At 49.6% G+C, this 14,317-nt stretch overlaps 1 protein-coding gene across 1 annotated transcript in view; it reads left to right on the top strand.

The window, feature by feature from the left end:
• The first annotated feature begins 4,783 nt into the window (after window positions 1–4,783).
• The window catches only part of corin (corin, serine peptidase), a 232,537-nt gene continuing 223,003 nt past the window's right edge, over window positions 4,784–14,317 (top strand). Inside the window, exon 1 of the mRNA XM_060830982.1 lies at window positions 4,784–4,893. Within this exon, the coding sequence (XP_060686965.1) occupies window positions 4,825–4,893 (69 nt within the window). The 5' untranslated portion in view covers window positions 4,784–4,824. The remainder of the gene's footprint in view (window positions 4,894–14,317) is intronic.

Genomic DNA, 14,317 nt, shown 5'->3' on the forward strand with positions numbered 1-14,317 from the left:
TCCAGTTTTATTATGTCAAGCTTGATGTCAAGGGCCGTCACTCTGTGCTCACCTCTGGAATTCCGCTGTTTTTTCATGTTTGAACTAAGGCTGTAATGAGATTAGTGGTCCTCGCAAAATCCTAACTGAACATCGGTGAGGATGCTCATGCCAGTGTCATTGTGGAGTGAGTGCACACATTGGATCGATTACAGACAAAATGGTTATAAAATTACTGTCACTTAGCTGAATAAATGTCTGAAATGACCATAAATACTGGTCTAACATCCAGGTGATACTGCTGGCAGCAATCCATACCAAGCCTGGTGACAAAGGAGCTCTGCAAATCAATATTGAAATAATCACAAACACTCAGACATTTTATGCAGTAAATGAGCAAGCAGCAGATTTTTCTCCTAATGTAAATAGGTGAAAGTAATTTTGTGCAATTTTCAATACTTATGATGAGCTGTCTGAGCAATTAAAATGTTGAAGCAAACAAAAACTCCCTCTGGCAGCATCTGTAAAGAGAAACCAGAGTTAACTCTTCAAAACCAGTGACCCTCCTTCAGTTCTTCTAAGACACTTCTGTTCTGAAGAAAGGACATTAATTCTGTTTCTATTCACAGATATTGCCTATTATTTCTCCAGCAATTTTTGTTTTTGGTTTTTTCAGGTTTTCAGCATCTGCAGTTCTTCACTTTTTATTATGAAAGTTTGAAATCTCATTATTTCAGGGGATAATTGTCTTCAAATTTTAAAGATTTCTTTACTTTTCCATTTTATTTTTTTCTGTCTTGATGCAAAGTTTCTTTTCTTCTTTTAATTTCTCTAACTATCCAATTTGATACTGAGTTCATCCCTATGTAAGTTGTTTCATTTTCAGTCCTTGAGTAGTTAATTTCACAATTCTTCAACTTGATTGGTTAAGGTGATACCTCTTTTCACTGAGATTGCAGATGCCTAATTTTCTCAACCATGACAGTCAACTCACATTCTCAGCAACTAGCCAAGCAAAAAATATTATATCCTAAATCTGAATACAACTATTAACAAAAATATTATTCAGTTCACTTTTATAGTATAGCTGACCTTATACTTGGCTTTTCATGTAGCTGGAGTTAAACAAAACCAATACAAAGCCTTTGCTATTGCATTTGCTTACCACTAGCAATATCACAACTTTACCTTTCATGTATTTGCGTGTCCTGTATCTGATGTCTATTATACTGCCAATATGTTTTGATGTGCAGTTTTGCATTGCATTTGAGTTTACTAAGTGTACATATATCAATATCTTTACTAACTTTGCCAGGATTTGTTCAAGGCAAGTGCTGACAGGTTTTTATTCCTTGATGAAGGAAGATTCTGGAGGGCAATGTACATCCATGTTTTTCACTGGGGTAATTGATTGCTTTTAGAAGAAGTTTAAGATACAAAATAGTTGTCAACTAGTCTAATAGTTATTTACATGCATGAGCAATGCTGACAATTATACTTGGTTAATCTTGGATTTATTTGGTACCAGTGATGAATATATGAAGTCTTCTTTTCTAATTGTGACCCTATTTTTGAAGCAACATCTGGAGCCATTTGGAATACTCTGGTTGTTCTGTGTCAAGATAGTTTCATAATTTGTGGAAGAGATATAGAATGAATACATCTGCATCGCCTTGTTTGCTGATGTAATTGACCCAGAAACCCCATTCATAAAACATGTTTCAACAAGAATGATTTCCGGAACTAAATACGTTTGTGGAGATTTTACTAGAGCGTGATTTATAATGCAATAGTTTTGAATGAATAAGCAATGGTTTATGCTTCCTGTGATTTTAGGCTGATAATTTTATTTGTTTGGGTGTTTATGTTTCCTGTGAGCAATCCTTAGAATTTTTTTTATGATGCATTGGCCATTGAAGAACTGGCAATAGCTTCAATTGCATATGTTGCAGGTGCTCTACACCCCTAAACTTCAACCAAAGATCTCATACTGCAACTATGTGTGCTCAAAAACTAAGATAAAATCATGTAAAAGTTTTAAAATATTAATTGTCTATTGAATAAATGTAATACTGGTTAGTGTCAGAATTTTATCAAAAGTGCACATTTCATCACCAACATAACTCTCGCACATCTGTAGCACTGGTGAAATCATTGCAATTATTATTATTCAAAAACGAATTGCAGATCTGTATCTTCTATACATTAAAAATTTTGAACAGTCAAAACTTTTGTCTATATGAAATTATTTTCATTATTTTTGCACAAAGAAATAGAACAATCCTGTTGATCCTTTTGTTTCAACCTCCAACGTGTTTGTGTACTTTTGTAAAGAAAACTATATACCTGTAGTGATTTCAAGAGAAAAGTAGCTGCAGATGCTTGAAATGTTTTTAGCATTTAACAATATTACTGAAATGAATATAGATAATGCATAAGGGTATTCTTTTATCATTTTGAAAACAATTCTAAGGTATTTGTTTTCATTGCAAACACTCCTCAGAAGTGTGTGCAAAAGTTATAAATGATAAGTGTTTTGTCCATTTATTTCATTCCTCTGATATATTGATTCTTGATTTTCACTTCTAATTTTACTTCTAATAATCTACCATTCCTCTTTGTTAATTTGCAGGGTAATTTACTCCATACGTTCATGGATTTACAAGTGGTTAACGGACAGAAAGCACAAAGTAGACATAAATGAGCCATTTTCAGGATGGTAGGATGGGATTCCTCAAGTGGCAGCATTTTGTCTTCAGTTGGGCCATTGAATATATTCAGGACTCACAGATTTTTGATTGACAAGAGAGTCCAGCAATATTAGAAATATGCAAGAAAGTGGAGTCCAGACCACAGTCAGATTAGTCATTATTAAATGATGGAATAGACTGAATGGATCAAATGGAAACTCCTACATTTAATTCTTATGACTTTGATTATCTGAAATCTTTAACTTACTTTTGTTCTTCATATTCCTACTTAAAAAGCCCTGGAACATGCATGCTTTCTTATTTCTTTGCTCAATCTGCCTGGCTTTGTTTGTGAACCTGTAACCCCAGATTTCTCTGACTGTGTCTGCTTTCCTATAATATTTACACTTCATTTTGTACAGCCTCTTTTTGCCTGTCAAAATGAATAATTTCACATTTACACAGTGAATTTCATCTGCTACTTGTCCACCCATTCCACCAGTCTTTGTCATCCTGAAGTCTATCACAATCATCCCCACAACTCTCAATTTTTCAAAGCTCCGTGTTATTTTTAATTTTTTTAAACTGTGTTGTGAGCCCAAGTCTAGATCTTTAATGTGTGTTTGGAATCTAACACTGTCTCCTGAGTAATCCTTCTATAAACCTTACTCCAGTCTCAAAACCAACAGTTCACTGTTGCTTTCTGTTTCCTGATACTCAGCCTTTTGTATCCATGATGCTGTTTTATTCCCTGAGCTCTAACTTTGCTGGCAAGCCTATGACATGGTCCTTTATACCTTTTGGAAATCCATCTGCAGAATAGCAACCATATTACCTTCATCAATATTCTGTTACTCATGAAAAAGATCCTAGCGAAGATAAGACAAAAGATATTAAAACAATTAATATTTACTTACAAAAGTGATATGCAACAGTTGAACATCAAGCTACATCGGTCTGAAAGACTATCGTCCTGACGTCGATTTTCCTGCTTCTCAGATGCTGCCTGGCTTGCTGTGCTTTTCCAGCACCACACTAATCTTGGAATCTCCAGCATCTGCAATACCCACTTCTGCCATCATCCTGATGTGATCACCTAGGAAGAGGATGGACCTTCGTTCGACAGTCGGTCCAGCAGCATGTGAATGGCAGTTCAGTAAATCTGGGAGCCATCTAGACTTCTTGACAGACATTCCCTGGGTTCTGGGTGGTACCTGGGGGTAGGATTGGTACCTTCCTTACCTGAGGGGAAGCTCCTGCCTTGCAGTGAGTAAAGTGGTGTCCAGCTGGTCTTTAAATATTCACCAAGAACCTTCACCAAGAACGATAGGCTCCTTGTCACGCTACCCCTGCTGACTGACTCAGTTGCCCAGATAACTCATTCCTGATGAAGGGCTTATACCCGAAACGTCGATATTCCTGCTCCTCGGATGCTGCCTGACCTGCCGTGCCTTTCCAGCACCACTCTAATCTAGACTGTGGTTTCCAGCATCTGCAGTACCCACTTCTGCCCAGATAACGAGCTGAGAAGCCCATGCGGGAGAACTCCCAGGGCCATGATGGCTATCCAACACACTCGCTGCCAAACTTACTCTTCAGCCCAAAATATTCCAACATGGGAGTGCGCCCAATGAATACAAACATAAACAGAGAATATGAATGGCTCCATTTCTTCAGGAATAGTCTCAGGGACCACTTTTGTTTTTATTCAACATTGTCTACGAAGGTTTTGCAGTCACCCAAGTTTGTGTTCTGAAACCATAAACTCAATCTCAAATGTATTTGCAATTCACCCCTGAGCATCCGCGGCGCTGGATTGCAGATCTATTTCTCGTGTTACTTTGCCTTTTGTGTTTGTTCACTGAAACATTCAGCGAAATGTATTTGAAACTGAACTGAAACAACATTCCCAATCTGAGGTGTCTCTGAATTGCATTGAGTGTTGCTCAGCCTTTTCCAGTGTCATGTTGCTTTAAGGGGCTGTCAGTACGGAGCTGCGGGAGGGCTTTCGCTTTTTTAAAAAAAAATTCCCGTCCCGAAATGCCGAGTTTTGTGAGCTCAGCGTGAGCCTATTGAAATCGAGTACAAGTGAGACTTCTCAAGCAGTCTAATGTGGAGAGGGAAACGGTGATAGCGAGATCCAGACTGTCTTACAATGTTGGCAGCACAACAGCGCGCTGCTCTCAAACCCCAGGAGCAATACCAGCAAGTCAGCACCAACACGGTAAGGGACTCACCCAGGGACACTGCACCAGCACTCTCAGGCTGCTTTGTGGTCTGTTTTATATAAAACAGGCATGTAACAATTTTTTAATTTCTCAAAATGCCAGTTGTACCACTGCATTCCAACGGGAACTGGAAATTACTAGACTTGTAGAGTTGCCAGAGAATGTAGCAGCTTAACTTTCCTTTTCAGTTATGTTTTAATGATTTATTGTTTGTTGAGATCAGGTGAATTGTGCCAAGGACTTGAGCTTTTCTCACACCGTCTATTCAATTACTGAGAATCAAATGCAAATTGTACCTCCTTTAGTTAAATACTTTGCTAAGCCTGTAGAGTTAGATCCGGACATACATTTACACTCTGACCAATTTAACTTTCAGTGTTTAAATGTATCAGACCTAGAAAAGCGCCCGGTCTCTGTAGTCAGTGAGTTTGTTATGGCAGGTGTCGGTGCCTCTGGTTTGGAAACGTTCGGTCCCATTTCAGGTTTGTATTTCTCCTTTAGAGCAAATCCACTGCTCTTTCCCAGCAAGGTGAGGAAAATCAAATATTATTTAAAATGTGGCGACTAACCTGGTCATTTCCAACACTTGGGTATCTGAATTAGCAGCAGATAACGGGATAAAATGGGATGTGTATTCCTGATGTGCAATAATGATCACAAAATAGCCCGTGAATTTGGACCGTCTTGTGTCTCCAAGGAGTGGATGCAATGTTTGGTAAAAATATTTGAAAGGATTATTGAGTGGTGGAAATAGCACTCAGGATAAAGGCGAGATCTGAGGTCATGGTTTAATTTTGTTTCTCTGAATTCCCGTTTCTCCAGGTGGTCTCTTTTTTTCCCCGAGCAAACTCAGCCCCATTCAAATGTAAAAGTAGTTCTGTCTCCACTCTGCCGGTGACTTGAAAAACACAAGTGATCAACTTCCCGGACGCTTCCCTTCGCTGTGTCGCCTAATTCCGCACCCCGGTCCTTATCAACCTCTGGTCCAAAAAGGAGCGGCTTTAGTCACACCTGTTTGATCAGTTTACGTTTGAAATAAACTTTCTCTGGACTTTTTAGTTTATAAATGAACCTCCAGCCTAGCAGCGCGAAGTGCTCCGTATTCCCGGGGGGAGACGCTGTGTACTGACTGACACTGCTCCAAGGGGGGCTTCGTGATGTAGTGGTAGTGTCCCTCCCCGTGAGGTAGGAGGCCTGGGTTAAAATCCCAACTGCTCCAGAGGTGTGCAGAAACGGTCTTCTTTCCCAACAGGTTGATCAGAGTCTACCTGGGAGCTGTTCCCTTCCCCATTAGGGCTCCCACTCCATTTCTGTAGTTCCATTACAACAGATCGGCCCCACCATCCAACCGGCCGCAGGTCAAATCCCTGACAATTTGCTGCTGGCGTCTGAAGGCAATTGCAGGGTTTATACAGGTAACCCAGGAATTGGAGAGCATTCTTGAAGTTGACTCCCAGCATATATCGGTCACTGGCACGGTTACCATTGATTACCCAAAATAAAACCAACAAGAACGGTGGAATGCTTTCCTCTCACAGATGTTGCCAAATCTGCTGTTTCTCCCGCAATTTCTATTTTTTGTTTTAGCGTTTATGACCCAATGCCAACTGCAACCAGTGCAGCTGGTGCAGGGGGTGTGAGGGAGAGTGGGGGGTGTGAGGGCTTGAGGGGGTGTAAGAGGGTGTGAGGGCTGGAGGAAGTGTGAGGGCTGGAGGGAGTGTCAGGGCTGGAGGAGGAGGTGTGAGGGCTGGAGGGGGTGTGAGGGAGTGATGGGGGTGTGAGGTCTGGAGGAGGAGGTGGTGAGAGGGATGGAGGAGGAGGTGGTGAGAGGGATGGAGGGAGTGAGGGATGGAGGCAGGGGTGTGAGGGATGGAGGTGGTGTCATGGCTGGAGGAAGGGGTGTGAGGGCTGGAGGGGGTGTGACGAATGGAGGGAGTGATGGGGGTGTGAGGAATGGAGGGAGTGAGGGGGGTGTGAGGTCTGGAGGAGGAGGTGGTGAGAGGGATGGAGAGAGTGAGGGTGGAGGCGGGGGTGTGAGGGATGGAGGTGGTGTCATGGCTGGAGGAGGAGGTGTGAGGGCTGGAGGGAGTGAGGGGGATGGGGGAGTGAGGGGGATGGGGGAGTGAGGGGGATGGGGTCTGGAGGAGGGAGGTCTGGGGTCTGGAGGAGGAGGTATGAGGGCTGGAGGAGGAGGTGGTAGGGAGTGAGGGGGATGGGGGAGTGAGGGGGATGAGGGGTTGGAGGTCTGGAGGGGGTGCGAGGGATGGAGGAGGGGGTGCAAGGGATGGAGGAGGGAGTGCGAGGGATGGAGGAGGGGGTGAGGGGGATGGAGGAGGGGTTGAGGGGAATGGCGGAGGGGTTGAGGGGGATGGCGGAGGGGGTGCGAGGGATGGAGGGGATGTGAGGCCTGGAGGAGGGGTGAGGGCTGGAGGGGTTGTGAGGCGTGAGGGATGGAGGAGAGGTGTGAGGCATGGAGGAGGGAGTGTGCGGGATGGAAGAGGGAGTGTGCAGGATGGAGGAGGGAGTGTGCAGGATGGAGGAGGGGGTGTGAGGGATGGAGGAGGGGGTGTGAGGGATGGAAGACGGGGTGTGAGGGATGGAAGAGGGGGTGTGAGGGATGGAGGAGGGGGTGTGAAGGATGGAGGAGTGGGTGTGAGGGATGGAGGAGTGGGTGTGAGGGATGGAGGGGGTGCGAGGGATGGAGGAGGTGCAAGGTAGTGTAAGGGGTGGAGGGGGTGTGAGGGCTGAAGGGGGTGGGAGGGATGGAAGGGGGTGAGGGCTGGAGGGGGTGTGTGGGGTGGAGGGGGTGTGTGGGCTGGAGGGGGTGTGAGGGCTGGAGGGGGAGTGAGGTAGTGTGAGGGCTGGAGGAGTGTGAGGGCTGGAGGGGGTGTGAGGTAGTGAGAGAGCTGGAGGGGGTGTGAGGGGGTGTGAGGGCTGGAGGGGGTTTGAGGGCTGGAGGGGGTGTGAGGGCTGGAGAGGGTGTGAGGACTGGAGGGGGGGTGAGGGGGTTTGGGGGGGTGTGAGGGCTGGAGGAGGGGTGAGGGTTGGAGGGGGTCTGAGGGCTGGAGGGTGTGTGAGGGCTGGAGGAGGGGTGAGGGCTGGAGGGAGTGTGAGGGCTGGAGGGAGTGTGAGGGCTGGAGGAGGGGTGAGGGCTGGAGGGGGTGTGAGGGAGTGTGAGGGCTGGAGGGGGTGTGAGGGCTGGAGGAGGTGTGAGGGTTGGAGGAGGTGTGAGTTCTGTGAGGGATGGTGGAGGTGCGAGGGCTGGAGGAGGGGTGAAGGCTGGAGGGAGTGTGAGGGCTGGAGGAGGGGTGAGGGCTGGAGGGGGGGTGAGTGTGTGTGAGGGCTGGAGGGGGGTGAGTGTGTGTGAGGGCTGAAGGGGGGTGAGGGCTGGGGGGTGTGAGGGATGGAGTGGGTGTGAGGGATGGGGTGTGAGGGATGGAGGGAGTGTGAGGGATGGAGGTTGTGTGAGGGATGGAGGGTGTGTGAAGGATGGAGGGTGTGTGAGGGAGTGTGAGGGCTGGAGGGAGTGTGAGGGATGGAGGGAGTGTGAAGGATGGAGGGGGTGTGAGGGAGTGTGAGGGCTGGAGGGAGTGTGAGGGCTGGAGGCGGTGTGACGGAGTGTGAGGGATGGAGGGGCTGGAGGGTGTGTGAGGGCTGGAGGAGGTGTGAGATACTATGACGGAAGGTGGAGGTGTGAGGGCTGGAGGGGGCGTGAGGGCAGGAGGGGATGTGAGGGGATGTGAGGGCTGGAGGGTGTGTGAGGGCTGGAGGAGGGGTGAGGGCTGGAGGGAGTGTGAGGGCTGGAGGGAGTGTGAGGGCTGGAGGAGGGGTGAGGGCTGGAGGGGGTGTGAGGGAGTGTGAGGGCTGGAGGGGGTGTGAGGGCTGGAGGAGGTGTGAGGGTTGGAGGAGGTGTGAGTTCTGTGAGGGATGGTGGAGGTGTGAGGTGTGAGGGCTGGAGGAGGGGTGAAGGCTGGAGGGAGTGTGAGGGCTGGAGGAGGGGTGAGGGCTGGAGGGGGGGTGAGTGTGTGTGAGGGCTGGAGGGGGGTGAGTGTGTGTGAGGGCTGAAGGGGGGTGAGGGCTGGGGGGTGTGAGGGATGGAGTGGGTGTGAGGGATGGGGTGTGAGGGATGGAGGGAGTGTGAGGGATGGAGGTTGTGTGAGGGATGGAGGGTGTGTGAAGGATGGAGGGTGTGTGAGGGAGTGTGAGGGCTGGAGGGAGTGTGAGGGATGGAGGGAGTGTGAAGGATGGAGGGGGTGTGAGGGAGTGTGAGGGCTGGAGGGAGTGTGAGGGCTGGAGGCGGTGTGACGGAGTGTGAGGGATGGAGGGGCTGGAGGGTGTGTGAGGGCTGGAGGAGGTGTGAGATACTATGACGGAAGGTGGAGGTGTGAGGGCTGGAGGGGGCGTGAGGGCAGGAGGGGATGTGAGGGGATGTGAGGGCTGGAGGGGATGTGAGGGGATGTGAGGGCTGGAGGGGATGTGAGGGGATGTGAGGGGATGTGAGGGCTGGAGGGGATGTGAGGGCTGGAAGGAGTGTGAGGGATGGAGGGAGTGTGAGGGATGGGGGTGTGAGGGAGTGTGAGGGCTGGGGGAGGTGTGAGGGATGGAGGAGGTGTGAGGGCTGGCAGAGGTGTGAGGGCTGGAGGGGGTGTGAGGGATGGAGTAGGTGTGAGGAAGTGTGAGGGCTGGAGGGGGTGTGAGGGCTGGCAGAGGTGTGAGGGCTGGAGGGGGTGTGAGGGGGTGTGAGGGATGGAGTAGGTGTGAGGAAGTGTGAGGGCTGGAGGGGGTGTGATGGCTGGAAGGAGTGTGAGGGATGGGGGATGTGAGGGATGGAGGGGGTGTGAGGGGGTGTGAGGGCTGGAGGGCGTGTGATGGCTGGAGGGGGTGTGAGGGACTGTGAGGGCTGGAGGGGTTGTGAGAAAGTGTTTGGGCTGGAGGGGGTGTGAAGGCTGGGGGGTGTGAGGTAGGGTTTGGGCTGGAGGAGGTGTGAGGTACTGTTAGGGATGGTGGAGGTGTGAGGTGTGAGGGCTGGAGGGGGGTGAGGATGTGTGAGGGCTGGAGGGGGGTGAGGGTGTGTGAGGGCTGGAGGGGGTGAGGGTGTGTGAGGGCTGGAGGGGGGTGAGGGTGTGTGAGGGCTGGAGGGAGGGTGAGGGTGTGTGAGGGCTGGAGGGGGGTGAGGGTGTGTGAGGGCTGGAGGGAGATGTGAGGGCTGGAAGGAGTGTGAGGGATGCATGGGGTGTGAGGGAGTGTGAGGGATGGAGGGAGTGTGAGGGCTGGAGGGACTGTGAGGGATGGAGGTGTGAGGGAGTGTGAGGGCTGGAGGAGGTGTGAGGGCTGGCGGGAGTGTGAGGGATGTAGGGGTGTGAGGAAGTGTGAGGGATGGAGGAGGTGTGAGGGATGTAGGGGTGTGAGGAAGTGTGAGGGATGGAGGAGGTGTGAGGGATGGAGTGAGTGTGAAGGCTGGGGGGTGTGAGGTAGTGTTTGGGCTGGAGGTGGTGTGAGGGCTGGAGGAGGTGTGAGGTTTGAGGTGTGAGGGCTGGAGGGGGGTGAGGGGGTGTGATGGCTGGAGGGTATGTAATGACCGGAGGAGGAGTGAGGACCGGAGACGGTGTGAGAACCGGAGTACATGTAACGACTGGAGGGGGTGTGTGGGCTAGAGGGGGTGTGAGTTAGTGTGAGGGCTGGAGGAGGTGGGAGGGATAGAAGGGGTGTGAGGGGCTGTGAGGGCTGGAGGGGGTGTGAGAGAGTGTTTGGGCTGGAGGGGGTGTGAGGGCTGGGGGCTGTGAGGTAAGGTTTGGGCTGGAGGAGGTATGAGATACTGTGAGGGATGGTGGAGGTGTGAGATACTGTGAGGGATGGTGGAGGTGTGAGGTGTGAGTGCTGGAGGGGGGATGAGGGTGTGTGAAGGCTGGAGGGGGGGTGAGGGTGTGTGAGGGCTGGAGGGGGATGTGAGGGCTGGAGGGACTGTGAGGGATGGAGGAGGTGTGAGGGTTTGTGAGGGCTGGAGGGAGTGTGAGGGCTGGAGGAGGTGTGAGGAAGTGTGAGGGATGGAGGAGGTGTGAGGGATGGAGGAGATGTGAGGGCTGGAGGAGGTGTGAGGAAATGTGAGGGATGGAGGAGGTGTGAGGGATGGAGAGGTGTGAGGTCTGGAGGGAGTGTGAGGGCTGGAGGGAGTGTGAGGGCTGGAGGGGGTGTGACGAAGTGTGAGGGATGGAGGAGGTGTGAGGGATGGAGAGGTGTGAGGTGTGAGGGCTGGAGGAGGGTGAGGGGGTGTGAGAGCTGGAGGAGGTGTGAGGTGTGAGGGCTGGAGGTGGGTGAGGGAGTGTGAGGGCTGGAGTGAGTGTGAGGGCTAGAGGGGGTGTGAGGGCTAGAGGGGGTGTGAGGGCTGGAGGGGGTGTGAGGGGGTGTGAGGGATGGAGGGGGTGTGAGGGATGGAGGGGGTGTGGGGGATGGATGAGGTGTGAGGGGGTGTGGGGGATGGAGGGGATGTGACGGAGTGTGAGGGATGGAGGGGGTATGAGGGAGTGTGAGGGATGGAGGGAGCGTGAGGGATGGAGAGTGTGTGAGGGGGTGTGAGGGCTGGAAGGAGTGTGAGGGATGGAGGTGTGTGAGGGAGTGTGGTGGCTGGAGGAGGTGTGAGGGCTGGAGGGGGTGTGAGAGTGTGTGAGGGCTGGAGGGGGTGTGAGGGATGGAGGGGGTATGAGGGGGTGTGAGGGGTGGAGGGGTTGTGAGGGATGTAGGGACTGGATGCGGTGTGAAGGTTGGAGGGGAGTGAGGGGTGAGGAGTGGAGAGGGTGTGAATGGTAGTGGGGTGTGCTGGGTGGAGAGGGTGTGAGGGGTGGAGGTGCTGTGAGGGATGTGGGGGTGTGAGGGGTGGGGGAGTTGTGATTTGTAGAACAGGCGTGAGTGCTGAGGGGTGAAGGAGTTGTGAGAGCTGGAGGGAGTGTTGAGGATTGGAGGGGCTATGAGTGGTGGAGGGAGTGTGAGGTGTGGAGTGGGAGTGAGGGGTGGGGGTGCTATGAGGGCTGGAGAGGGTGTGAGGGCTGGAGGGGGTGTAAGATGCTGGTTAGTGTGTGAGGGGTGGAGGGGGTTGGGGGTTAGCCTGCTGTTACGGATTAGGGAGAATATTGCAGCTGTACTGGAGGGGCACGACACCTTGGAGAGCTCATTCAGTGAGGCTGTATGGATGGAGTTCAGGAATAGCAAAGGTGAAATCATTTTGACAGGGTTATGTTACAGGCTTCCGTAGAGCCAGTGGGAGATAGAGAAACAGATATGTGGTCAGATTCTGGATTAATATGAAAACCAGAGGGTTGATTTTAATTTCCCACGTATTGACTAGGACCTGCTCAGTACCAGAGGCTTTGATTTGTGGAAATTTGCTTAGGAGGGTTTGTTGAAGCTATATGTAAATAATTCAGTTTAAGGAAGGGTCACACTAGACCTGATTTGAGAAATCAGCCCAGCTGGGTAGTTGATGTTTCAATGAGGAGCATTTCGGGAACAGTGACAATAAATCCAGAAGTTTTAAGAAACTTAGAGTCATAGAGTCCTCCAGCACAGAGACAGGCCCTTTGGCCCAAACTGGTCCATGCCAACCAAAATGTCCATCCACACTAACCCCATTTCCCTGCATTTGGCCCATATCCTTGTAACCTTTTCCTATCCATGTTTTTGTCCAAATGCCTTTTAAATGTTATTAGTTTATACGCCTCAACCACTTCCACTGACAGCTCATTCCGTATGTGTACCACCCTCTGTTAAAAAAGTTGCTCCTCTGGTTCTTTCCTCTCTAACTTTAAACTTATGCCCTCTAGTCCTCGATTCCCCAACCCTGAGAAAAAGATCTGTCATGATCTTATACACTTGTATAAGTCTCCTACACTCTAAAGAAAAAAGTTCTAGCTAGTCCAACCTCTCTCTGTAGCTCAGACTGTTGAGTCCTGACAACATCCTTGTGAAATTCTTTTGCACTCTTTCCAGTTTAATAAATCCTTCCTATAGCAAGGTGAGCAAAACTGAACATAAGACTCCAAATGCGGTCTCATCAACATCCTGTACAATTGCAACATAATTTCCCAACTTCTAGACTCAGTGCCCTGACTGATGAAGGCCCATGGGTAAGGATCAGAGTAGTCAATAGACAATAGATGCATGAGTAGGCCATTCTGCCCTTCGAGCCTGCACCACCATTCAATATGATCATGGCTGATCATCCTTAATCAGTATCCTGTTCCTGCCTTATCTCCACCTTTGATTCTACTATCCTTGAGAGCTCTATCCAACACTTTCTTAAATGAATCCAGAAACTGGGCCTCCACTGCCCTCTGGGGAGAGCATTCCACACAGCCACCACTCTCTGGGTGAAGAAGTTTCTCCTCATCTCTGTCCTAAGTGGTCTACCCTGTATTTTTAAGCTGTGTCCTCTGGTTCAACACTCACCCATCAGCGGAAACATGTTTCCTGCCTCCAGAGTGTCCAATCCTTTAATAATCTTTGTCTCAATCAGATCCCCTCTCAGTCTTCTAAACTCAAGAGTATACAAGCCCAGTTGCTCCAGTCTTTCAGCGTAAGGTAGTCCCGCCATTCCAGGAATTGACCTCGTGAACCTATGCTGCACTCCTTCAATAGCCAGAATGTCTTTCCTCAAATTTGGAGACCAGAACTGCACACAATACTCCAGGTGTGGTCTCACCAAGGCCCTGTACAGCTGCAGAAGAATTTCTTTGTTTCTATACTCAATCCCTCTTGTTATGAAGGCCAGCATGCTATTAGCCTTCTTCACTACCTACTGTACCTGCATGCTTACCTTCATTGACTGGTGTACAAGAACACCCAGATCTCTTTGTACTGCCCCTTTACCTAAGTTGATGCCACTTAGGTAGTAATCTGCCTTCCTGTTCTTCCTATCAAAGTGGATAACCATCTGACCACTCACCTAACCTATCCAGGTCACCCTGTAATCTCCTAACATCCTCCTCACATTTCACCCTGCCACCCAGCTTAGTATCATCAGTAAATTTGCTAATGTTATTACTAATACCATATTCTATATCATTAACATATGTTGTAAAAAGCTGCAGTCCCAGCACTGATCCCTGCGGTATCCCACTGGTCACTGCCTACCATTCCGAAATGGAGCCGTTTATCACTACTCTTTGTTTCCTATCAGCCAACCAACTTTCAATCCAAGTTAGTACTTGGCCCCCAATACCATGCGCCCTAAATTTGCTCACTAACCTCCTATGTGGGACTTTATCAAAAGCTTCCTCAAAGTCCAGGTACACTACATCTATTGGATCTCCCTCGTCCATCTTCAGAGTTACATTCTCAAAAAATTCCAGAAGACTAGTCAAGCATGATTTCCCCTTCATAAAACCATGCTGACTCTGACCTATCCTGTTACTACTATCGAGATGTGTC

This window comes from Hemiscyllium ocellatum, chromosome 1 (assembly GCF_020745735.1).
Source record: "Hemiscyllium ocellatum isolate sHemOce1 chromosome 1, sHemOce1.pat.X.cur, whole genome shotgun sequence".
Classification (NCBI taxonomy): domain Eukaryota; kingdom Metazoa; phylum Chordata; class Chondrichthyes; order Orectolobiformes; family Hemiscylliidae; genus Hemiscyllium; species Hemiscyllium ocellatum.